Source organism: Pocillopora damicornis, chromosome 13 (genome assembly GCF_964200805.1).
Source record: "Pocillopora damicornis chromosome 13, jaPocDami1.2, whole genome shotgun sequence".
Lineage (NCBI taxonomy): Eukaryota > Metazoa > Cnidaria > Anthozoa > Scleractinia > Pocilloporidae > Pocillopora > Pocillopora damicornis.
Window position 1 is genome coordinate 1,490,865 of NC_142682.1, and position 22,293 is coordinate 1,513,157.

The 22,293-nt window shown below is 39.0% G+C and overlaps 4 protein-coding genes across 10 annotated transcripts; 3 read left to right on the forward strand and 1 right to left on the reverse strand.

Moving 5' to 3' along the window:
• The first annotated feature begins 441 nt into the window (after nucleotides 1-441).
• Nucleotides 442-1,810, forward strand: LOC113673193 (growth hormone secretagogue receptor type 1). Its single transcript, XM_027189564.2, has one exon. It carries the CDS (start codon nucleotides 547-549, stop codon nucleotides 1,498-1,500), a length of 954 nt encoding a protein of 317 aa, XP_027045365.2. The 5' UTR covers nucleotides 442-546; the 3' UTR covers nucleotides 1,501-1,810.
• A 1,011-nt stretch (nucleotides 1,811-2,821) lies between these two features.
• Nucleotides 2,822-5,727, forward strand: LOC149034944 (sushi, von Willebrand factor type A, EGF and pentraxin domain-containing protein 1-like). Of its 2 annotated transcripts, XM_089190970.1 has the most exons (5): nucleotides 2,822-2,981; nucleotides 3,225-3,470; nucleotides 4,048-4,257; nucleotides 5,034-5,244; nucleotides 5,652-5,727. In XM_089190970.1, the coding sequence occupies exons 1-4, from the start codon at nucleotides 2,921-2,923 to the stop codon at nucleotides 5,231-5,233; spliced, it is 717 nt and encodes a 238-aa protein (XP_089047096.1). In that variant the 5' UTR covers nucleotides 2,822-2,920; the 3' UTR covers nucleotides 5,234-5,244; nucleotides 5,652-5,727. The 2 variants fall into 2 exon arrangements, with proteins under 2 accessions (XP_089047096.1, XP_089047095.1); XM_089190969.1 differs by lacking the exon at nucleotides 5,652-5,727 and having other exon boundaries at nucleotides 5,034-5,424.
• A 3,860-nt stretch (nucleotides 5,728-9,587) lies between these two features.
• Nucleotides 9,588-13,747, forward strand: LOC149034945 (sushi repeat-containing protein SRPX2-like). 6 transcript variants are annotated; one of them, XR_016182123.1, is made up of 5 exons: nucleotides 9,588-9,709; nucleotides 11,245-11,490; nucleotides 12,068-12,277; nucleotides 13,054-13,265; nucleotides 13,672-13,747. XR_016182123.1 is itself a non-coding variant. In XM_089190973.1 (4 exons), the coding sequence occupies exons 2-4, from the start codon at nucleotides 11,289-11,291 to the stop codon at nucleotides 13,200-13,202; spliced, it is 561 nt and encodes a 186-aa protein (XP_089047099.1). In that variant the 5' UTR covers nucleotides 9,588-9,709; nucleotides 11,245-11,288; the 3' UTR covers nucleotides 13,203-13,431. The 6 variants fall into 6 exon arrangements, 3 of the variants coding, with proteins under 3 accessions (XP_089047099.1, XP_089047098.1, XP_089047097.1); XR_016182122.1 differs by lacking the exon at nucleotides 9,588-9,709 and adding an exon at nucleotides 9,805-9,917; XR_016182121.1 differs by lacking the exon at nucleotides 9,588-9,709 and adding an exon at nucleotides 10,844-11,002.
• Nucleotides 13,748-15,689: 1,942 nt separating this feature from the next.
• On the reverse strand, nucleotides 15,690-21,865 carry LOC113673183 (uncharacterized). Its single transcript, XM_027189555.2, has 6 exons — nucleotides 21,658-21,865; nucleotides 19,288-20,207; nucleotides 18,387-18,885; nucleotides 18,025-18,218; nucleotides 17,151-17,495; nucleotides 15,690-16,505 (listed from the first exon to the last, which is right to left on the reverse strand). The coding sequence occupies exons 2-6, from the start codon at nucleotides 20,202-20,204 to the stop codon at nucleotides 16,049-16,051; spliced, it is 2,412 nt and encodes an 803-aa protein (XP_027045356.2). The 5' UTR covers nucleotides 20,205-20,207; nucleotides 21,658-21,865; the 3' UTR covers nucleotides 15,690-16,048.
• Nucleotides 21,866-22,293: the final 428 nt, after the last annotated feature.

Sequence of the window (22,293 nt, forward strand, 5' to 3'; positions counted from 1 at the left end):
AAACAAATATAAAAAATAATTAACCGCGAAAGTACGTCACACTTGGGAACTCAACAAACGGAAAAGCTTGTAATGGATCACGTCCTTGAGTCAAAAGCTTTCAATCCCTTAAAACTTCCCAATCCCAATTGTCTATCGTTTTCAGTGATAAATACGCTTTATGCGGTGAATTTGCTATATTCGTCCTAAAAATGGCCTTGTAAAGATTCTTCCTGTTCAGCTTGCTGTAATTGTCTTTTCTGACAGATTCTTAATAAACTGAACTCCAAACAAAAGGAAATCTTACTTTAGAGCGACTACCACTTCGGTTCAAAATTCCTTTTTACTCAAAAACAATGGCTGTCTTTGTCCTCGAGCGATAGAACTTATGGAAATGAAGTGAAAATGCAGGAGTGACTTTTCGGTTATGTAAATCAATATTTAGACAGCCGCAGGCGCCCTCAAAAAGGGTTTGTATGCGCTTGCACGTTTCACTCCTAACCAAATCCCATTTCATGACCTAGTTTCGACGGGAAAACTAAGGCGTTTAACGAATATTTCTTGGAAATGGAAAACGCTAGTGATTCATCGCCTGTTCATGAAAGAAGAACCGAAGCAATAACGAAAGCCACACTTTGCATGTCTGTTCTTGCGGTATCTCTCCTTGAAAACGCTATGGTTGTGCTCGTTCTGAAAAAGAACTTCAGACGAAGTCACATGAGGAATGCCAACAGCTTATTCATTGCAAATATTTCTGTGGCGGATATTTTCTTTGCTATTCAAAATATCCCGCATGCGTACAATAATCTAGCGCTGAACGGCCACTGGATTCTACAGGGAAACTTTGGAACAGTTCTTTGTAAGATAGACATGTTCCTTTCTGTCATTACCATGGTAACTGCAAACCTGACAATTCTGGCTATCGCAATTTATCGTCTTTGTGTGGTGTTCTTTCCTCTACGAGAAATTATCACGCGGAAGACCTGCTTCTTTATTATTTTTCTGACATGGCTGGCACCAGCTCTGTTTGCTTTGCCGATATTTTATTTCGCAAAATTCATCAGCAACGAGGGCATCACAATCTGTAGTCTCAAGGATCAAGTCATAAAAATTTTCTATGCAGGTTTCGCCGTAATTCTCTTCATGACGCTTCTTGCTATGCTCGTTTTGTACGCAGCCATCGGATTCAAGCTTTGGCGTCGAAACTTCCCCAACAACGTTAGTGAAAGAGCTCGCGCATTGAGAGAGAAGCGAAATCGTGAGATTTTCAAGATGTTAATAACTCTAATAGTCGCATTTTATGCCTGTTCCTTGCCGATTCTAACCCTTCAATTGTCTTTCGCGCTTGACTTCTATGTGGTTTACAGTGAAACTCGACATTTCCGTTTCATTGCTCTTCTAATGCTGTTCTTAAATGGTGCCATTAATCCGATAATCTATATAGTTTTCAACAGGAGTTTTCGCAGTTGTGTTAAGGAAGTTTTGTCTAAGCGCTATTGTTGTCAACCTGTGTCTGCTTGACTTTGATTACATAGTGGAGACCAGTTCAAAAGTAAAATTGGTTTCAGCGGACTGTCCAATGTCTTTAGTTAGTGAGAACATGCTAAGTCTTGTCACTCCAACTGGTGGCTGCTACAAAGGACGCTAAAGAATCCTTTACTTAGGTTTAGAAAATTTGATGTATTGCTAAAGAAGTCTTTTCTTAGAATTTTCTCTTAAATAAAGAGCTTTTTTTATGAATAGATAAATGCGTCTGTTCTGTAATAGATGTCAGATGTCTTCAATAAATAAATAATGACCTGAATAGGAATAAAGGGGCAACTGTTTTAAATAGAAAGCATCATCTATGCGTGCGACCTCCTATAGATAATAACAGAGCACCAATCACAATGCCTGTATACTTTAGGTTATCATGTAAAAAAAAAAACACTTCGTTCTGATCCCTTGTAACAGGTTTCTCTGTTCAAAAGCTAACATCCCAGTCTTATCGGCCAAGAGGCCTGTTCAACAAAGAGCCAAGGACGAACTGGGAATTTGCTGATGTAGATGACCCGACAGGACACTTCCAGGGAAATTGCCGACGCAGACCAATGATGATGATTTTTTTTCTACCTCATAAAGAGGCAGCGAAGCGCTTTGACCCGTGATAATAAAGGAAGAGGGGCAAAAATAACGACACTGATTTCCCAATCGATACGTGAGAGGGCTTTGCGAATTTTACCCACATCAAAACATTAAAACAAGAATAGTAAGAAAAAAACAAACAATCAAAACAAAGCAAATTAAAATTGTAACACGTCTTAGCTACAGATATCCAGACACCCTTCCTCCTTATCATAAGGGCTATGTTATTTTTTTTTCTGACACAGACCGGAGTTAAATATTTTTGTTTTTTCTGCATCATTTTTCGGAAAGTTATAGGTATTCAATGTTGCCTTTAAAGACGATTAAGCCAACGTTTATCCATGTTAACAATAACAGCTGTGTTTAACTGAGAGGTTTGGCCTTAAAAATGAAATAATTGGGTTATTAACTACTTTCAGATTCTGCCAACGTGGCTGACTTCCCTTCCGTGAAGTTTGAAATATTTTAGTGGCATTTCTCATCAGTCCGATTCCTTGCTGCTATCAATTTTATGCGTTCATTATTTTGCAAAAATGGATGACGCATAATCTGAAACATATCAGTCTACTTTCGTGAAATTGGTAATCGATATATAGTTAATTCATTTCTTGCCATTGATTGAGTTTACTTTATTCCCCTAAATTGAAGGATCGACGGAAAAATCGCACCTGTGACCAAATCAGGCAAAGACAGCTGCGTAAACAATCCCACAATCCTATAGTTCCTTTAACATCGCTTCCCGACTGTCTTTTTCCTGAAGCGTTAATTTGCTTGAGCATCTCACCGCAATCGTATCACTTAGAGACTTCTCTACGCCATGATTTTCCAGTATTTCATTTTGAATGCTATTCTCGCTTCACTTACGATAGCATCAATGGGTAAGAGATCTCCATCTCGTCATCTTGAATAAAGAAGATGGGAGAAGCGCATTACAACTTATTGTACAAAAAGTTGTTTTTCAAGAATATTTATGTAGTTGTTGAACCTTTTGAAGACGTTAATTTAAGACGTTTTGAGTTGTTCTAGAACTGTCGATGAGGGGCTAAAACTATCATATGAAATGCTGACTCCCACTCATCGCTAATTACAAACGTTATATTTTGTTCTTATCATCGTTTCAGACCATCAAGCGCCGGTTTTTACGTATTGCCCAAAGTGCATCACAATGAAAGAAATCACAGAGCATGAGACCCACGTTGACTGGTCTAGACCTAAAGCAACTGACGATTCTGGTGAGGAGCCCGAAATAATATGCAGCAGGCCAAGTGGAGACTTATTCCCTGTTCCCAGTACAACTGAAGTTGTTTGTACGGCGAGAGATTCCGCTGGTAATAGAGCCACTTGTAGCTTCAGGATCACTCTAAAACGTAAGCTGAAGCTCTTGCATTTGAATAAACAATTTCTCAAGATGATCTAATTAAGTAAAAGAAAAGGTTAGAATTTGGAAGTAACAGTTGATTGCGTGCTTTCGTTGTCCAGGTGAAAGTATTCCCGATAAGGGTGTTCTCGGTAACAATAGCTGACAACGAGAGGCTTATCTGAAGTCTAATAGTAACCCTTGACTCTAATGATGGTTTCTGCTAACGATGTCATAACATCAATCACCGTTGCCGACAGCAGTCCCTTTTAGGTTTACTCAAACCCAGGCCATTAGAATTCATGATCAACAGATTCAGTAACTGAAAATATATGAGAGAAAAACCGCTTTTGTGCAGCATTATGCTGACTGCTATCGAAGTATGAGTTACACCTTGACTAACCAAAAAATCTAAAATTCGACATCTTTACTATATTTTACATCTATTAATTATGTCTACAATTCGAAAATAGAAGGTTAAGAAAATATGAAATTTCTACTTACTGGACTGGAAGGGCGACATTTTAAAGTCGGCGTCTTCTTTGCTACAATGATTTTATATTTTTTCTTTCTTTTGTTGTCAACAGGAAAGGAGTGTCCCATGTTCGATCCTCCTCAAAACGGAGCTCTGGCGTGCAACAAGATTGGTGTAGAATATCTTTGCGCTGCGATGTGCCAAAATGACTTCGACTTCACTTTCAACCCCCCTTTACTGTACGTCTGTTCAAGTGGCCAATGGAATTTTTTTGGAATCGGCTTATCGTCAAGCACACAACTTCTACGGCCTAATTGCTCAAGTAAGTTTGTTGCCAAAGGACTGACCTGACGTTTCCGGGGTATTTTAAAAACCCTTTAAATTGATAAACGTGGAAGTACGAACAAGAAAAGGTTATCAGCTGAGAAGGGGGAGATTCATATCATAAAGAGTTGTACGCGGGTACGAAACCAAAAAAGTGCAAAATCTTTGAGAGTGTCAAGAAGCCCGGAGAATGAGTAATATTTTTACAAAAAAAATAGGGTATTACTATTACTAATTCAAGTCATATATTCACAACAGAATCCCCTGTCTATATTTCCGCTCTCAATATGAAATATCTTAGGGACAAATTTTACTCAAGGGATATAAAAAACGAGTCGAATATGAATCATGTTATATAAAGTAAGGTTAAAGTCTTGGATCCTAGACTGGAGAAACTGCTACACATTTTGGTTGTGCACCCCAGTCCTCCAAGAATCGGCTGTAAACAACACTAAGGCTCACTTGTTCGATGTATCAACAATTTTCAGGGATTGTCAATTCATTAAGAAACACTGAAAAAACATATTCAATAAAAACAATGTTAAAATACCATGACTGTTTAAGCACCTCTCCTAAATAAGTCAAAGCAGTTTCTATCAGATGCCTGATGACAAAAAGCATACACAAAATATATGTATTGCTTTGTTTGCTTCTCCACAAAATAACAAGGTATCCCTTCATTCTGAAAGTTAATATACTACCAATGTTTTCGGAAATGATAACAGCTACAGAGTCAATTTCACTTCAATCTCTTTCCTCCTTGTTTATTTGCAGGGACAGCAAATCCATCCATATTGAAGTTAAATAATCTCCCTGGTTATTTCTTTGATGGTGACATCAACGATCCCAATGTCCTGCAAAGCGTTAAAGTAAATTTCATGAATTTGGCAACCTCGCCCTACATCCCTCCGTTTTTGTGTAAACAGATACCGGACAAGTGCAACGTTAAAACAATTGAGGTGTTTCATAAATAGGGCCGCTCAAAGTAAGAAAAATGACATGCACATATATGTTACAACCCCTTTAAGGAGAAGTATGTAGTAATCTGAATGGTTTCGTTACGCTTCATATGTATTCCGTGATAAAAAAGGGAGAGAAGGAGTGGCTGTAGAGTGTGCGTTTGTAAACTAAAGAAAATAAAAACATTGACCTGTCTTGTTGTTGACTGTTTTGAACGACTGATAGATTTAAACTATAACAGTTATCTTGTTCGTTTTTCGATTTCTATGCGAGGTGAGTGATGTTAAACAATTATTAGCCAAACATTTAAGCTCAAAATTCCGCGACGAGAGAGATTTAAGATGAAATGACGGATAACTTGGAAAAAGACGTTTGGAAGAACTAACCAAAATAAAATTGAAAATAATCTCTGATTTTACTTTCTATTTACAGGCTCACAAGAAAACTTGGGTAATTTCAAGAACAAGACCTCATGTTCATGTTCAATAAAGATAAAACTTATGTCAAATGGAGAATCTGTACTTTATTTACATATATGATATCAGTCGTCCAGTCTAAAAGAGAGCGGATTGATGACGATAGTGACCAAGTCGCTATGGGTTTTAGCATTTCTTTTGATTGGTTAAGAATGACACAAGTTTCCTGGACTAGTTACAGAGGGAAGTTGAGCCGAAACAATGTTATCGTGAATTACTTTCGACATTCACTATAAATTACTCTGTCGTTATTAACCCCTGAGTGACCAAGACAGAATTTTCCTTTCAAAATAGGGGAAATAATGATCAAGCAGACGAGTCATGCATGAGAAGAGGAATAAATATCAATTAGGGAATCACTCCTTGATCCAATATCAAAGTTTTCAAACTAACAATGAAAGAATTGTATGAAAAACAGCGAGGAGAATTACTAACTAAATTTTGGGAGTGAATGGGTCCACCAAGTTTTCCTTACAGTTAGAATAACTGAAGTCACAGAGGACGGAAATATTGAAATTCCTTTAAAAAAGGTCCTTACACGAGAAATCTTTTTTTTAAAATGAAGAATAATACATATGAAATGTAAATAAATATTATCATCAGATGGTTTAGTCAAACACAAGCGATCGGCTGAGAAAATAACGTCAAAGCCGAGAAGTTAATTTGATTTATGAATCAATCATTAGTACTTATAGACAGGGCTGCAAAAATTTGGGATTGAAAGCTGAAAGAAAAAATTTTTTACAGACTTACGTACAAATTTTGAGCATTAAACTTATCTATCAAACTATCAGCCTGTGCCAAAAGAGTAAATAGTCCTCTCATACAAGAACCATCGTAACATCTAAAGGGATTTCTGACCAAACGATATGGGCCTGAAAATATTTTTCGTGGCATATTTGTAGCCTCAAAATTTACTTCTGGGCGATTTATTATCTTAACTTGGCTAAAACAATGTGTTGATGAGGAGTTACTCATATGACGGAACCGTTGAAAACGTTTTAATGATTTAAACATCAGTCAAATATCAGTCAAATCCTACTCTCGCACGTGCATGACTTACAGGAATTTTACATAGCTTTAGATTGGAAATACGTGATTCGTGCGTTGGCTAAAACAATGTGTTGATGAAGAGTTACTCATATGACGGAACCGTTGAAAAAGTTTTAATGATTTAAACATCAGTCAAATATCAGTCAAATCCTCCTCTCGCACATGCATGACTTACAGGAATTTTACTTAGCTTTAGATTGGAAATACGTGATTTGTGCGTTGTTCTTTTCAAGAAAATATGATGCACGAAAATAGGGAAATAGTTATTTAGTTTTCCGGGACTTTTGTTCTTTTCCAAATGCAAGTTGAAAATTATTTGTTAGGAAATAAAGTTCAATCATCCGACGAAGAACTGTTTGTAATATTGCACCTTTGACAAAGACAGTTGCAAAAAGTCTGATTTCTCGGTCTCTTGTAAGAACTTTCCACAGCTAACAAACTGCAACTCCTATTGGTCAAATCTTTTAGAAGAGTTACATCTCCATAAAGATGATTCCACGATTCATCATTTCGCCATTCTTCTTGCCAACGTTGTTATGGCGGCAGAAAAGGTAAGCAAGCTTTCAGCAAGAATTACACAGTTTATGAGGTCTTAAGTGTCTATGACACAACATTTTTTAGTGTCTTCTTGTTGATAGCTGTATTCAGAATTTCAAATAATCGACCTTAGCGCCAAGTGACTTTTCCTTGACCATTTTTTACTCATTGAAAGTATCCCATTCAACGTGCGGCTCAAACGATCAAGCATGTTACACAGCTGTGACGGCAGAAAACTGTGAAGACATGTCGGCAACTATGGTAGTAAAGGAGAAATCAAGAGGAGAGGACGAACGTATTGCGTGGCAGGAGCGCCAAATGATGTAAGCTACAGGAATAATACACATACACGAGGTTATTCTATACACTACTTTCCAAAGGATGTAGCTTACGGCCAAAATGGACGCATTTCGATCGTCGACATCGGGGAGATTTTACTCTTCAAAGTCGTCGGCCTTATACTCCGTCTCGGCTTCGAAGACGGCTGTTACAAAGGGTAATAATAATACCGAAAAAAAATGGAGAAGTGTAAGAACGCATCTTAAAAAAACACTCTGATATATCGCATAACATTTACGTTGCATCGAAATTATTTCCATAATCCTGTCCTTTATTGCATTCCACTGTACTGCTACCGTAACTCGCTATAGCTGGAGAAAGGCTCCAAATCTTTACTAAGAATTGCAAATAATATAACTTAAGTCTAAAACGGTTTTCAGCCGGGGAAAGTTTCCAAATCTTCACTAAAAATTTCACATAATACAACTAAAAGTCCACAACGTTTTATGCTCACTCGAGCTCTTGATCAATGACTGATCTTGAGCCCAAAAATTCTCACCCTAACAAGCTGTTTTAAAAAAATATTAAGCAGTTTTTTCAATCAACTTTAAAACAGAAATCTAGTGCTGATTGTTTCTTTTAACCAAACAGCACAGATTGTGTGCATTACTTAGATCTTTGTTTTGTCAACATTCTCTACACGAATGTGATCTACATTGATCACTTGAGCTGATTGTTCCCTCAGAAGTTCAGCGGTTTTTGCCTCCAAACATGCGCAAAAAAACTGAAAAACCCCTACAAGCGTCACCATGACAACACTAGCAGCAACAGAACGTCAGCCTGTCGACCTCCTTGGCATGAAGCTCTGGTCCAGTTCCCCGATACCCCTCGTCAAGATTTTCGTTAATGTCACTTAATGCTTCCTTCCACGTCATAGGTTACGTCATCTTAATTCCCTTATTAGGGTGTCTAGGAGCAATGAAGAGCACCTCTGCCTCACCGACCATGTGGTCGCCGTCTCCTTCTGGATTTTTGTCAAAGTATTGGACTTTGAACCTTGGGATAATAAAATCTTTCCTTTAAATAATGGTAGACTGTCAGACTTGTAAGACGAGCAAGCTTCCTTCCCAGATTTAACTGTAGGTTTTACGAATTGCCTAAAGTGTTTCTTTAATCGTGCAAACTTAAGAGTGCGTTTCGATTGTGGGATCTTGGGCAAAACTTAACAAAGGTGCAGAGGAACAATTTGAAAAAGTGTCAGGTGGGGGGGACTTATCATAAACTAAGCCAAACGCATATCTTAGGAGCCAATTGGAACTCAAACGTACAAACTGTTTGAAGCGCGGAAAGAGGCAAGGGACTTAGCAGGTCACCATTGTTTTTAGTTTTGCATCAGAATGGCCGGAGGAATGGCGCGCACATTCCTCGCCAAGAGCAGAGGGGTAGTGAAACACCAGTCCCAGTCACTGTTGAGTCTGAATGGAAAAAACCGCTTGACTACATTTTGCTGATTGGTCCAAAAGCTTTGTTCAGCTAATACTAAGTATTTCCAACTAGTTTGAAATGAGACGTTTGTGCGCAGCATCTCAAATGAAAGCGGTTAAACAACACTTCATATTATTGATTTTTCGTGCAACATACAACACAGCTGAACCTTAAAAACTAAGTCACCAACCTGTAACTCCTAGGGTTGGTTTCCGGGACTTCTCTCCACAAAGTTTATTCGAATGTCTTCATTGATGTCTCGACCATCCATTCCTGTAAATGAACATCTCAGTTTTTTCCTGGCCATTTCGAGCGCGTTCATCAAGGTGTTACAAAACGCTTGTTCTGAAGCCGCACATCCACCATAAACAGAGATGATCCTTTTCAGTCTGAGTCTCAGAAGAGGCAAGATTCCAAGGTTTTCAACATGGCCGCCATCACTCAGACGCAACACAGGAGGAGGACTGGGCCCAAGGTTTAGTATCCCGATTGTTTTCCGAACATAACTGTGATGTAATGATGTAAGGTATGTGGACAGCAAAACATCTGACGAAAAAAAAACAGCACTGATCACAAAACGACTTTCCTCTCCATAACAAATTTTGAAAATCTTCATCGAAACTTTTCTAGAACTCAGAGGCGACAGATCTTTCACCTGTGGTGTGTATGGCTTTTAGTGTAAAACGCTGGCCAATATTAGCTGTTCAACTTATTGGTTAGGGTCAAAGCGCACTAAAAGCAAGTGCATATATACGTGCGTGCCTTTTGCTCATTAGGGAACAGGAGCATAGACGTCTTTAGATGCGGATGGTACCCAGACGTTGAAAGTTCTTCTTGCTGTCGCTATTACGAGTAATTTGTTACCAAGGTGCGCCAGCAGTATTCGGTCATCATTGCGCCAGCAGTATTCGTTCCCTCCTTTTGAACCTTGGGATAATTAAATCTTTCCTTTTTTTCTCCGTTCCGCTCCTCGCATTCTGGGACTGTTTTACTATGCAGGTTTTGACGTAATTCTGATCATCACGACACTTCTTGCCATGCTGGTATTGTACGCAGCCATCGGATTCAACTTTGGCGTCGAAACTTCCTCAACAACGCGAGTAAAAGAGCTCGCGCATTGAGAGAGAAGCGAAATCGCGAGATTTTCAAGATGTTAATAACTTGATAGACGCATTTTATGCCTGTTCCTTGCCGATTCTAACCCTTCAATTGTCTTTCGCGCTTGACTTCTATGTGGTTTACAGTGAAACTCGACATTTCCGTTTCATTGCTCTTCTAATACTGTTCTTAAATGGTGCCATTAATCCGATAATCTATATAGTTTTCAACAGGAGTTTTCGCAGTTGTGTTAAGGAAGTTTTGTCGAAGCGCTATTGTTGTCAACCTGTGTCTGCTTGACTTTAATTACATAGTGGAGACCAGTTTAAATGTAAAATTGGTTTCAGCGGACTGTCCAATGTCTTTAGTTAGTGAGAATACGCTAAGTCTAAGTTGGGTTATTAACTACTTTCAGATTCTGCCAACGTGACTGGCTCCCTGTCCGTGAAGTTTAAAATATTTTAATAGCGTTTCTAATCAGTCCGATTCCTTGATGCTATCAATTTTATGCGTTCATTATTTTGCATAATCTGAAAAGTCTCAGTTTACTCTCGTGAAATTGGTAATCGATAGTTAATTCGTTTCTTGCCATTGATTGAGTTTACTTTATTCCCCTAAATTGAAGGGTCGACGGAAAAATCGCACCTGTGACCAAATCAGGCACAGACAGCTGCGTAAACAATCCCACAATCCCATAGTTCCTTTAACATCGCTACACAACTGTCTTTTTCCTGAAGTGTTAATTTGCTTGAGCATCTCACCGCAATCGTATCACTTAGAGACGTCTCTACGCCATGATTTTCCAGTATTTCATTTTGAATGCTATCCTCGCTTCACTTACGATAGCATCAGTGGGTAGGAGATCTCCATCTCGTCATCTTGAATAAAGAAGATGGAAGAAGCGCATTACAACTTTTGTACAAAAAGTTGTTTTTCAAGAATATTTATTTAGTTGCTGAACCTTATGAAGACGTTAATTTAAGACGTTTTGAGTTGCTTAAGAACTGTCGACGAGGGGCTAAAACTATCATATGAAATGCTGACTCCCACTCATCGCTAATTAAAAACGTTATATTTTGTTCTCATTATCGTTTCAGACCATCAAGCGCCGGTTTTTACGTATTGCCCAAAGTGCATCACAATGAAAGAAATCACAGAGCCTGAGACCCGCGTTCACTGGTCTGCACCTACAGCAACTGACGATTCTGGTGTGAAGCCCTACATACATTGCAACAAGCAAAATGGAGACATATTCAGTGTTCCCAGTACAACTGAAGTTGTTTGTACAGCAAGCGATTCCGCTGGTAATAAAGCCACTTGTAGCTTCAGGATCACTCTAAAACGTAAGCTGAAGCTCTTGCATTTGAATAAACAATTTCTCAAGATGATCTAATTAAGTAAAAGAAAAGGTTAGAATTTGGAAGTAACAGTTGATTGCGTGCTTTCGTTGTCCAGGTGAAAGTATTCCCGATAAGGGTGTTCTCGGTAACAATAGCTGACAACGATAAGCTTAGCTGAAGTCTAATAGTAACCCTTGACTCTTACGATGGTTTCTGCTTACGATGTCATAACATCAATCACCGTTGCCAACAGCAGTCCTTTTTAGGTTTACTCGAACCCAGGCCATTAGAATTCATGATCAACAGATTCAGTAACTGAAAATATATGAGAGAAAAACCGCTTTTGTGCAGCATTATGCTGCCTGCTATCGAAGTATGAGTTACACTTTGACTAACCAAAAAATCTAAAATTCGACATCTTTACTATATTTTACATCTATTAATTATGTCTACAATTCGAAAATAGAAGGTTAAGAAAATATGAAATTTCTACTTACTGGACTGGAAGGGCGACATTTTAAAGTCGGCGTCTTCTTTGCTACAATGATTTTATATTTTTTCTTTCTTTTGTTGTCAACAGGAAAGGAGTGTCCCATGTTCGATCCTCCTCAAAACGGAGCTCTGGCGTGCAACAAGATTGGTGTAGAATATCTTTGCGCTGCGATGTGCCAAAATGACTTCGACTTCGACTTCAACCCCCCTTTACTGTACTTCTGTTCAAGTGGCCAATGGAATTTTTTTGGAATCGGCTTACCGTACAGCACACAACTTCCATGGCCTAATTGCTCAAGTAAGTTTGTTGCCAAAGGACTGACCTGACGTTTCCGGGGTATTTTAAAAACCCTTTAAATTGATAAACGTGGAAGTACGAACAAGAAAAGGTTATCAGCTGAGAAGGGGGAGATTCATATCATAAAGAGTTGTACGCGGGTACGAAACCAAAAAAGTGCAAAATCTTTGAGAGTGTCAAGAAGCCCGGAGAATGAGTAATATTTTTACAAAAAAAATAGGGTATTACTATTACTAATTCAAGTCATATATTCACAACAGAATCCCCTATCTATATTTCCGCTCTCAATATGAAATATCTTAGGGACAAATTTTACTCAAGGGATATAAAAAACGAGTCAAATATGAATCATGTTATATAAAGTAAGGTTAAAGTCTTGGATCCTAGACTGGAGAAACTGCTATACATTTTAGTTGTGCACCCCAGTCCTCCAAGAATCGGCTGTAAACAACACTAAGGCTCACTTGTTCGATGTATCAACAATTTTCAGGGATTGTCAATTCATTAAGAAACACTGAAAAAACATATTCAATAAAAACAATGTTAAAATACCATGACTGTTTAAGCACCTCTCCTAAATAAGTCAAAGCAGTTTCTATCAGATGCCTGATGACAAAAAGCATACACAAAATATATGTATTGCTTTGTTTGCTTCTCCACAAAATAACAAGGTATCCCTTCATTCTGAAAGTTAATATACTACCAATGTTTTCGGAAATGATAACAGCTACAGAGTCAATTTCACTTCAATTTCTTTCCTCCTTGTTTATTTGCAGGGACAGCAAATCCATCCATATTGAAGTTAAATAATCTCTCTGGTTATTTCTTTGATGGTGACATCAACGATCCCAATGTCCTGCAAAGCGTTAAAGTAAATTTCATGAATTTGGCAACCTCGCCCTACATCCCTCCGTTTTTTTTGTAAACAGATACCGGACAAGTGCAACGTTAAAACAGTTGAGGTGTATCATAAATAGGGCCGCTCAAAGTAAGAAAAATAACATGCACATATATGTTACAGCCCCTTTAAGGAGAAGTATGTAGTAATCTGAATGGTTACGTTACGCTTCATATGTATTCCGTGATAAAAAGTGAGGGAAGAAGTGGCCGTAGAGGGTGCGTTTGTAAACTAAAGAAAATAAATACATTGACCTGTCTTGTTGTTGACTGTTTTGAACGACTGATAGATTTGAACTATAACATTTATCTTATTCGTTTTTCGATTTCTATGCGAGGTAAGTGATGTCAAACAATTGTTAGCCAAACATTTAAGCTCAAAATTCCGCGACGAAAGAGATTTAAGATGAAATGACGGATAACTTTGAAAAAGACGTTTGGGAGAACTAACCAAAATAAAATTGAAAATAATCTCTGATTTTACTTTCTATTTACAGGCTCACAAGAAAGCTTGGGTAATTTCAAGAACACCACCTCATGTTCATGTTCAATAAAGATAAAACTTATGTCAAATGGAGAATCTGTACTTTATTTTCATATATGATATCAGTCTTCCAGTCTAAAAGAGAGCGGATTGATGACGAGAGTGACCAAGTCGCTATGGGTTTTAGCATTTCTTTTGATTGGTTAAGAATGACACAAGTTTCCTGGACTAGTTACAGAGGGAAGTGAAGCAGAAGCAATGTTATCGTGAATTACTTTCGACGTTCACTATAAATTACTCTGTCGTAATTAACCCCTTAGTGACCAAGACAGAATTCTCCTTTCAAAATTGAGGAAATAATGATTAAGCAGACGAGTCATGCATGAGAAGAGGAATAAATATCAATTAGGGAATCACTCCTTGATCCAATATCAAAGTCTTCGAACTATCAATGAAAGAATTGTACGAAAAACAGAGAGGAGAATTTTCAATTAAATCTTGGGTCCACTAAATTTTCCTTACAGTTAGAATAACTGAAGTCACAGATGACGGAAATATTGAAATTCCCTTAAAAAAGGCCCTTAAACGAAAAATCTTTTCTCAAAATGAAGAATAATACATTTGAAATGTAAATAATATTATCATCAGATGGTTTAGTCAAACACAAGCGATCGGCTGAGAAAATAACGTCAAAGCCGAGAAGTTAATTTGATTTATGAATCAATCATTAGAACTTATAAACAGGGCTGCAAAAATTTGGGATTGAAAGCTGCAAGAAAAATTTTTTTACAGACTTACGTACAAATTTTGAGCATTAAACTTATCTATCAACTATCAGCCTGTGCGAAAAGGGTAAATAGTCCTCTCATACAAAAACCATCGTAACATCAAAATAGATTTCTGACTAAACGATATGGGCCTAAAAATATTTTTCGAGACATATCTGTAGCCTCAAAATTTGCTTCTAGGAAATTTATTATCTTGAATTGGCGAAAACAATGTGTTGATGAGGAGTAACTCATATGACGTGCCGTTGAAAAAGTTTTAATGATTTAAACATCAGTCAAATATCAGTCAAATCCTCCTCTCGCACATCCATGAGTTACAGGAATTTTACATAGCTTTAGATTGGAAAAACGAGATTCGTGCGTTGTTCTTTTTTATAAAACATGTTGCCACGAAAACAGGGAAATAGTTAGGTAGTTTTCAGACTTTTGTTCTTTTCCAAATGCGAGTTAATTATTATTTGTTAGGAAATGAAGTTTACTCATTCGACCAGGAACTGTTTGCAATATTGCACCTTTGACAAAGACAGCTGGAAAAAGTGTGATTTCTTGGTCTTTCGTGAGAAATTTCCACAGCTAACAGACCGCAACTCTTATTCGTAAAATCTTTCAGAAGAGTCACATCTCCATAAAGATGATTCCACGATTCCTCATTTTCGCCATTCTTCTTGCCAACATTATTATGGCGGCAGTATTGGGTGAGCAAGATTTCAGCAGAATTATGAATGAGGTCTTTAAGTGCCTATGACACCAATTTTTTTTTTTTTTTTTTTTGCGTCTTCTGGTTGATAGCTGTATTTAGAATTTGAAATGATCGACCTTAGCGCCAAGCGAGTTCTCCTTGACCATTTTTTACGCTTTGAAAGTACGATTTCGCGGCCAAAAAGGGTTCCCATTCAACCCGCGGCTTAAACGATCGTGCATGTTACATGACGGCAGAAAACTGTGAAGAGGACGAACTTATTGCGTGGCCGGAGCGTCAATTGATGTTAGCCATAAGAATAATACACATACACTGGGTTTTTCTATACATTACTTTCCAAAGGATATAGCTGTACAGCCAAAATGGACGCGTTTCGATGGTCAACATCGGGGAGATTTTACTCTTCAAAGTCGTCGGCCTTATGCTCCGTCTCGGCTTCGAAAACGGCTGTTACAAAGGGTAACCAACCTTAGATAATGAAGAACGTATCTTAAAAAAAAACACTAATATATCGCATAACGTTTACATTACGTCGCATCGTAATTCCTTCCATAAACTGTCCTTTATTGCATTCCACTGTACTGCTACCGTAACTCGCTACAGCTGGAGAAAGGCTCCAAATCTTTACTAAGAATTGCAAATAAAACAACTTAAGTCTAAAACGTTTTCAGCCGGGAAAAGTTTCCAAATCTTCACTAAAAATTTCACATAACATAACTTTAAGTCTACAACGTTTTATGCTCACTCGAGCTCTTGATCAATGACTGATCTTGAGCCCAAAAATTCTCACCCTAACAAGCCTTTTTAAAAAAATATTGTGCATTTTTTTTTCATCAACTTTAAAACAGAAATCTAGTGCTGATTGTTTCTTTCAACCAAACACCACAAATCGTGTGTATTACTTAGATATTAGTTTCGTCAACATTCTCTACACGAATGTGCACTTGAGCTGATTGTTCGCTCAGAAATTCAGTGGCTTTTGCCTCCAAACATGCGCGATAGCCTTCTCTATGATAAGCAGCAAACATTGTTGGCGTGTAGAATTGATTCGAAGTAGAATGCTGCGGAAATGCTCCACAAATCCCCTCTGAAAAACCCCTACAAGCGTCACCATGACAAGACTCGCAGCAACAGAACGTCAGCCTGTCAACCTCCTTAGCATGAAGCTCTGGTCCAGTTCCCCAATGGCCCTCGTCAAGATTTTCGTTAATGTCACTTAACGCCTCCTTCCACGTCATAGGTTGCGTCATCTTAATTCCCTTATTGGGGTGTCTAGGAGCGATGAAAAGCACCTCTGCCTCACCGACCATGTGGTCGCCTTCCCCTTCTGGATCTTTGTCAAAGTATTGGACTTTGAACCTTAGGACAATAAAATCTTTCCTTTAAATATTGTAAGACGAGGAAGCTTCTTTCCAGATTTAACTGTGGGTTTTATGAATTGCCTAATGCGTTTCTTTAAAGGTGCAAAATTAAGAGTGCGTTTCGATCGTGGGATTTTGGGCAAAACTTAACAGAAGGGCAGTGGAACATTTTGAAAAAGTGTCGGGTGTGGGGGAGGACTTGTCATAAGCTGAGCCAAACGCATATCTTATTCACAAGCTCCAGTCAGAAAAAAGGAAACAATACAAGGAGCCGATTAGAACTCAGATCAAAACGTACAAACTGTTTGAAGCGCGGAAAGAGTCAAGGGACTTGGCCAGTCGCCATTGTTTTTAGTTTTGCATCTGAATGGCCGAAGGAATGGCGCGCACATTCCTTGCCAAGAGCAGAGGGGTGGTAAAACACAGGTCCCAGTCATTGTTAAGTCTCAATGGAAAATCGCTTGAGTACATTTTGCTGATTGGTCCAAAAACTTTGTTCAGCTAACACTAAGTATTTCCAACTAGTTTGAAATGAGAGGCTTGCGTGCAGTACCTCACATAAAAGCGGTTAAACAACATTTCAAATTAGTGAGTTTTCGCGCAACATACAACACAGCTGAACCTTAAAAACTAAGTCACAAACCTGTAACTCCTAGGTTGGTTTCCGGGACTTCTCTCCACAAAGTTTATTCGAATATCTTCATTGATGTCTCGACCATCCATTCCTGTAAATGAACATCTCAGTTTTTTCCTGGCCATTTCGAGCGCGTTCATCAAGGTGTTACAAAACGCTTGTTCTGAAGCCGCACATCCACCATAAACAGAGATGATCCTTTTCAGTCTGAGTCTCAGAAGAGGCAAGATTCCAAGGTTTTCAACATGGCCGCCATCACTCAGACGCAATACAGGAGGAGGACTGGGCCCAAGGTTTAGTATCCCGATTGTTTTCCGAACATAACTGATGTAAGGTATGTGGACAGCAAAATATCTGACAAAAAAAACAGTATGGCTTTTAGTGTAAAATGCTGGCCAATATTGGCTGTTCAACTTATTGGTTAGGGTCAAAGCGCACTAAAAGCAAGTGCATACCTGCGTGCCTTTCGGTCATTAGGGAACTGGAGCATAGACGTCTTTAGACGCGGATGGTACCCAGACGTTGAAAGTTCTTCTTGCTGTCGCTTATTACGAGTAATTTGTCGGAAGAGTTTATTTTAAAATGCTACAACAAAAGATTATAAAATTCTTTTTTTTTTTGGTACCAAAGGGGGGCCAGCAGTAGACGTTCCCTCCTTTTATTTACCATCCCCATCTTAAATGCCAGGGTTGCGGACATGCATATCACCATGAGCAGGGGCGTTCTTACAATATAGGGAAGGATTTCAAAGAAACGCGCACACACAGGAATAGTAATACCCTCGAATAAATACTCCAAAGGTTGTCCTTCCTCGACGAGAGTGAAACCCTTAGAGGCGAACATTGAATTACTGTTAGTGACGATAAAAAAGGCATATTCAAACCTGGCCATCCTCTCCACCCGGCTGGGATTAGCAGATCCCGTAGGTATCAAGGCGATTACGGTCAACAGCAACAGAAGCAAGAAGAAACAAAATACTCCAAAGGTGAGATAGTCGTCACCGCCAAAATTATGGTAGAAAACGTATGATATCAAAAGTGGAGAGACTCTGAATATCTCGATGAAGTACGGAAGAATCTGAAAAAAAAAAAAAAAACGACGTACCACATTAAACGTTTAATTCTGCTGTCCTAAGAATCAAGGACACTCAAGTATGTGTCAAAATATGATATTACCCCACGAAACTTCGCTCATCGGTTATTGATTGTCCTGATTCTTTTTTCGGAAGAACAAAGTTATACCAACCTGAAGGCAAATATTGAGTTTCCTGACATGCCTCGGGTCGCTGACAACAGAGTTACCCATAGCAATTCCCAAGGTGACTTTTAGGTCTTTAAACATCTCTTCACCTTCCAGGGCACCCATGTGATGATCAACAGCAGCAGCTGACGTTGCCATGGCATCGGACAAGTAAATGTCCTCCGGCATTAGCTTGCCTTCTAACTCGCGCTCATGCGCAGGTCGATCCAGTCGTTCAATCCCTTGGGGGGACATGATAAGTGCTTCGTAGTCGGGTTCCGTGGAGGAGGTGGTGCGTCGCCATCGGTTGACCGCTGCATTGCTGATAAAGATAGGCTTGACGTTCTCAAGATCTTCCAAGGTCAGCGGGCGTTCAGGGTCGAGGTTAACACGCTGTTTGTGATCGAAATATGGGCAGCTGAGAAAAAAGTTGCGGAAGGAAATGCCGGCACAACCACACAATCCTCGACTGGTTGGCGTGAACAAGGCTTTTTGTAGCCGCCACCTGCAACTCAAAGAAGATCAAACGGCGTATTTAGATCTAGAGTTACATGCTCAATGGGCCAATTAAGGCCAACGCGATACAGACGCTTACTAAAACGCCCACGTGCCATACCCATGCGCGCGAGATTGTTTACAAGGGCGCACGCGACATGTTATTATTTCATACGTAATAAGCGCTTGCATTGATTAGATGGCGGCACCATTATAAAGGCTAGAGCTCCACCTCATTGAACTTCGTTAATTTCATAATCAACGAGTAAAAGGAACTATCGCTTCTATACAATTCCGCCAAAAAAGGGGAAATGAAACCTTTTTAGGTACTCATAAATTTTGATATAATTATGTTTTAATCTCATGGTACTAGCTAAAGGGGAGAGAAAAGGGAGACATACAATTCACATACCTGTTGTAGACATGACCCAGACGCTGTTGTATCGTACCTATCAGGGGTGAGATCCATAAGAGTAACCCTGAAGCCCACAACTGCTGAGCAAAGAAGTGGTCCGTGTAAGGATAAAAACTAAAGCTTTTCTTGTACACCCTATACACAATTACGTACGCGTAGAAATACACAATTACGACGAGCGTAGCGTTTTTTCTCATCACAGGAAACGAAAACCAAAGCACCACGGTGGGTAGAATGATCAGAACTCTCATCCAATCAGGTATGAACTCGAGCACGTCATGAAAAAACCAGGGCAGAAACACAAGGCCGAATATGACTCCAAACGAAGTGGTCAGGAAGGAGGAGGCGTTTTTTAATCCAGGTAACATTGGTGCGATGAAGTAAGAAGCAAATGCTAGGACAAGAGGAGCACCAAACAAAAGGAACCTTTCAATAGCTTTCCTCTCCCGTCGCACTTCGCATTCTGAGACTGTTTCGTTCACCAGGAGCGCTGAGCTGTCACAATGTGTTATGATTCCGCCGCGGATGATATCCCCCGCTAAATAGTCGACAGCGAAAGCTAGAGGGCATGCGTAAGCACTCCACAAAATAAATGGAACAACAAGGGTGACGAAAACTGGAAGACAGAAAAGAACTGTACAATCAAATACTCCATGTTTAGGCCGCTGCCAGTCGCAAAAAATCCCACTCCGCTCGCGCAGATGGTCAAAGAATTTGAAATGCCAGTCTTTGCTGTCTTGCTTGCCATGACGGTACTTCCAGTCCATGTAAGCAGAGCCTGTGTAACCTCCCCCTGACACGCAACTCAGATAATCCAAGTTGGTCTCTCGCTGAAGCAGTCTGCGTAAGACTCCAGAGCAGAAGGCCGCTGACCGAACTCCGCCGCCTGAGAATGCTAACCCAGCTTTGGCCATATTCTATGAAAGATTAAAACAATTTGAATGATACTCAAAATTTAGTTGGGGACTATAGGATTGGACGCTATTCAGTTAAAAAAAATTCATTAGGGAAAAAAAGCATAAAACCTATGGAAATGCTCCTTAAAGAACCCGGCACCGGGTGCTCTCGCAGTTCTAATTACATGACCTACAAAGATAGTTTATATCTCCTTAATATTTGTTTGTTGATTTTTTATTTCCTACTTTTATCTTCCCTTTCTATCCTGCCATTATTCTTCGCATATTTAGGCGTCTTTTTCTCTATTTTTGTTTCTTTGTTTGTTTGTTTTTTTTTCCAGAAAACGCTCTCTCGGTTTAAGGAGAGTCTTAATGGGGCTATGGCTTTTACGGCTAATGGTTAAAATTTTGGCCAATGACGGTTAACACTTTTCCATTGTTTCCATTAGACACATTTTTTACGATGAACTTTTCTTACGACTAACGGTTTAAATTTGTCAGTTTTTACGCCAAAGGGCTAAATTTTTTGGCCGTTTTACGGGTAACGGTTAACCCCATTGAGACCCTATTTAAAGCAGAGCGTTACGGTCCTTCTTAGAGGTCCAAAAGCGGTTAACCGTCAGCAGTAACACGGCCAATAAGTTTACTCGTCAGGCGTAAAAAATTCTCAAATTTTAAGAGCCAATCGTAAAATACGTCAAAGAAGCTAGCTGGTAAACATAAAAAATAGCCAAAATTTTAACCGATAACCGTAAAAAGCCATTACTTCATTGAAGACCTCTTCTTATATTCTTTATTCAGTTATCGTCTTCCTCTATCTTGGATCTTTGGTCTCACTAATTTACAATTGTTATTATTGCTTTTGTTAGCAATATTATCATTATAATAAGTATTTTGCCTTTTAAAAGCAAAGTCTTAAGTGGTCTTTAACCTGCGCCAGAGGTCCCCGACCTGACAAAAATTACAGTTTAGAAACTAATGGACTTACAGGAAAGGAAATATGATCATTTTCATTCTCTTCCTGCATGAATATATTGATCGATCAGTCATCCATGAAGTCATTATTCAACTGAGCAAGAGTAAACATGTGAGCCGCTTTGTGTCTGTTTTAATCTGACTGTTGTGAGTTTGCCAAAAAAAACGGTTTTTGTATGATTAGTGTAAATCATTGATCCATGAAAGGACAGATAATTTATCGATCTTATGTGAAACGACGACTCCAAATTAGATATAGACGCCACGATTGACTTTTTTTCCCTTTCGCTTCGTTTAAGCACTTCCGCACAAAATTATGTTCTACCTATTTCATGATATCTCTCATCCACCATCAAGACAACTGATCGATGTTGTCGATTAATTAGCTTTTGAAGATTTGGACCTTCGAAGCAGAACGGGATTACTTGCCTAATGTCTCTGTCTTAAACGCTAAACATACTAAATCATGCCACAAGTTTGCTTCGTGTTTACTTACCTAATGGGAAGTTAGTAGATTGACAGCGTGTATTCCGCGTTAAAAGTAACCTCACTTTGTTGGAGAGCTAAATTAATGAGTCGAGCGGCGTCTGAACCAGGCCTAACGAACTTACAAACCACTCGCTTGTGATAAATTAAGTCAACGACGTGAGACAGTAATAAGATACAGGGTCAATTGACCCCACCACTGTTAGGACAGAAGTTTTTTTCCAAACCAGGGCCCGGAGAGGCATACAGTAATGTGGACCCTTGGACTATTTTTCGGACCATATTTTTGGGTCCATTTTTGGACCATTTTTTTTACCTTTTTTGGACCATTTTTTGGGAACAATTTTGGACTGCCAGTGGGAGGCGGGAGAAGGCAGACCATTAGTAGTCAGGGAGGGGTGGGATTCAGTCTACCACTACTGAGGGAGGGGTGGGAGGCGGACTGTTATTACTCAAGGAGGAGTGGGAGACTGTTATGCAGGGAGGGGTGGGAGGTGGTTGTATTAGTAAACACTACTGATTAATTAAGTTTTTACGAAATCATACAAATTATTTTGAGCAGTGGCACGAACAATATCATAACCGAGCGTTCAAATACAAATGTAAGATCTTAGCTTGCGGAATGTTGTAAATTGTTAATTAGAGT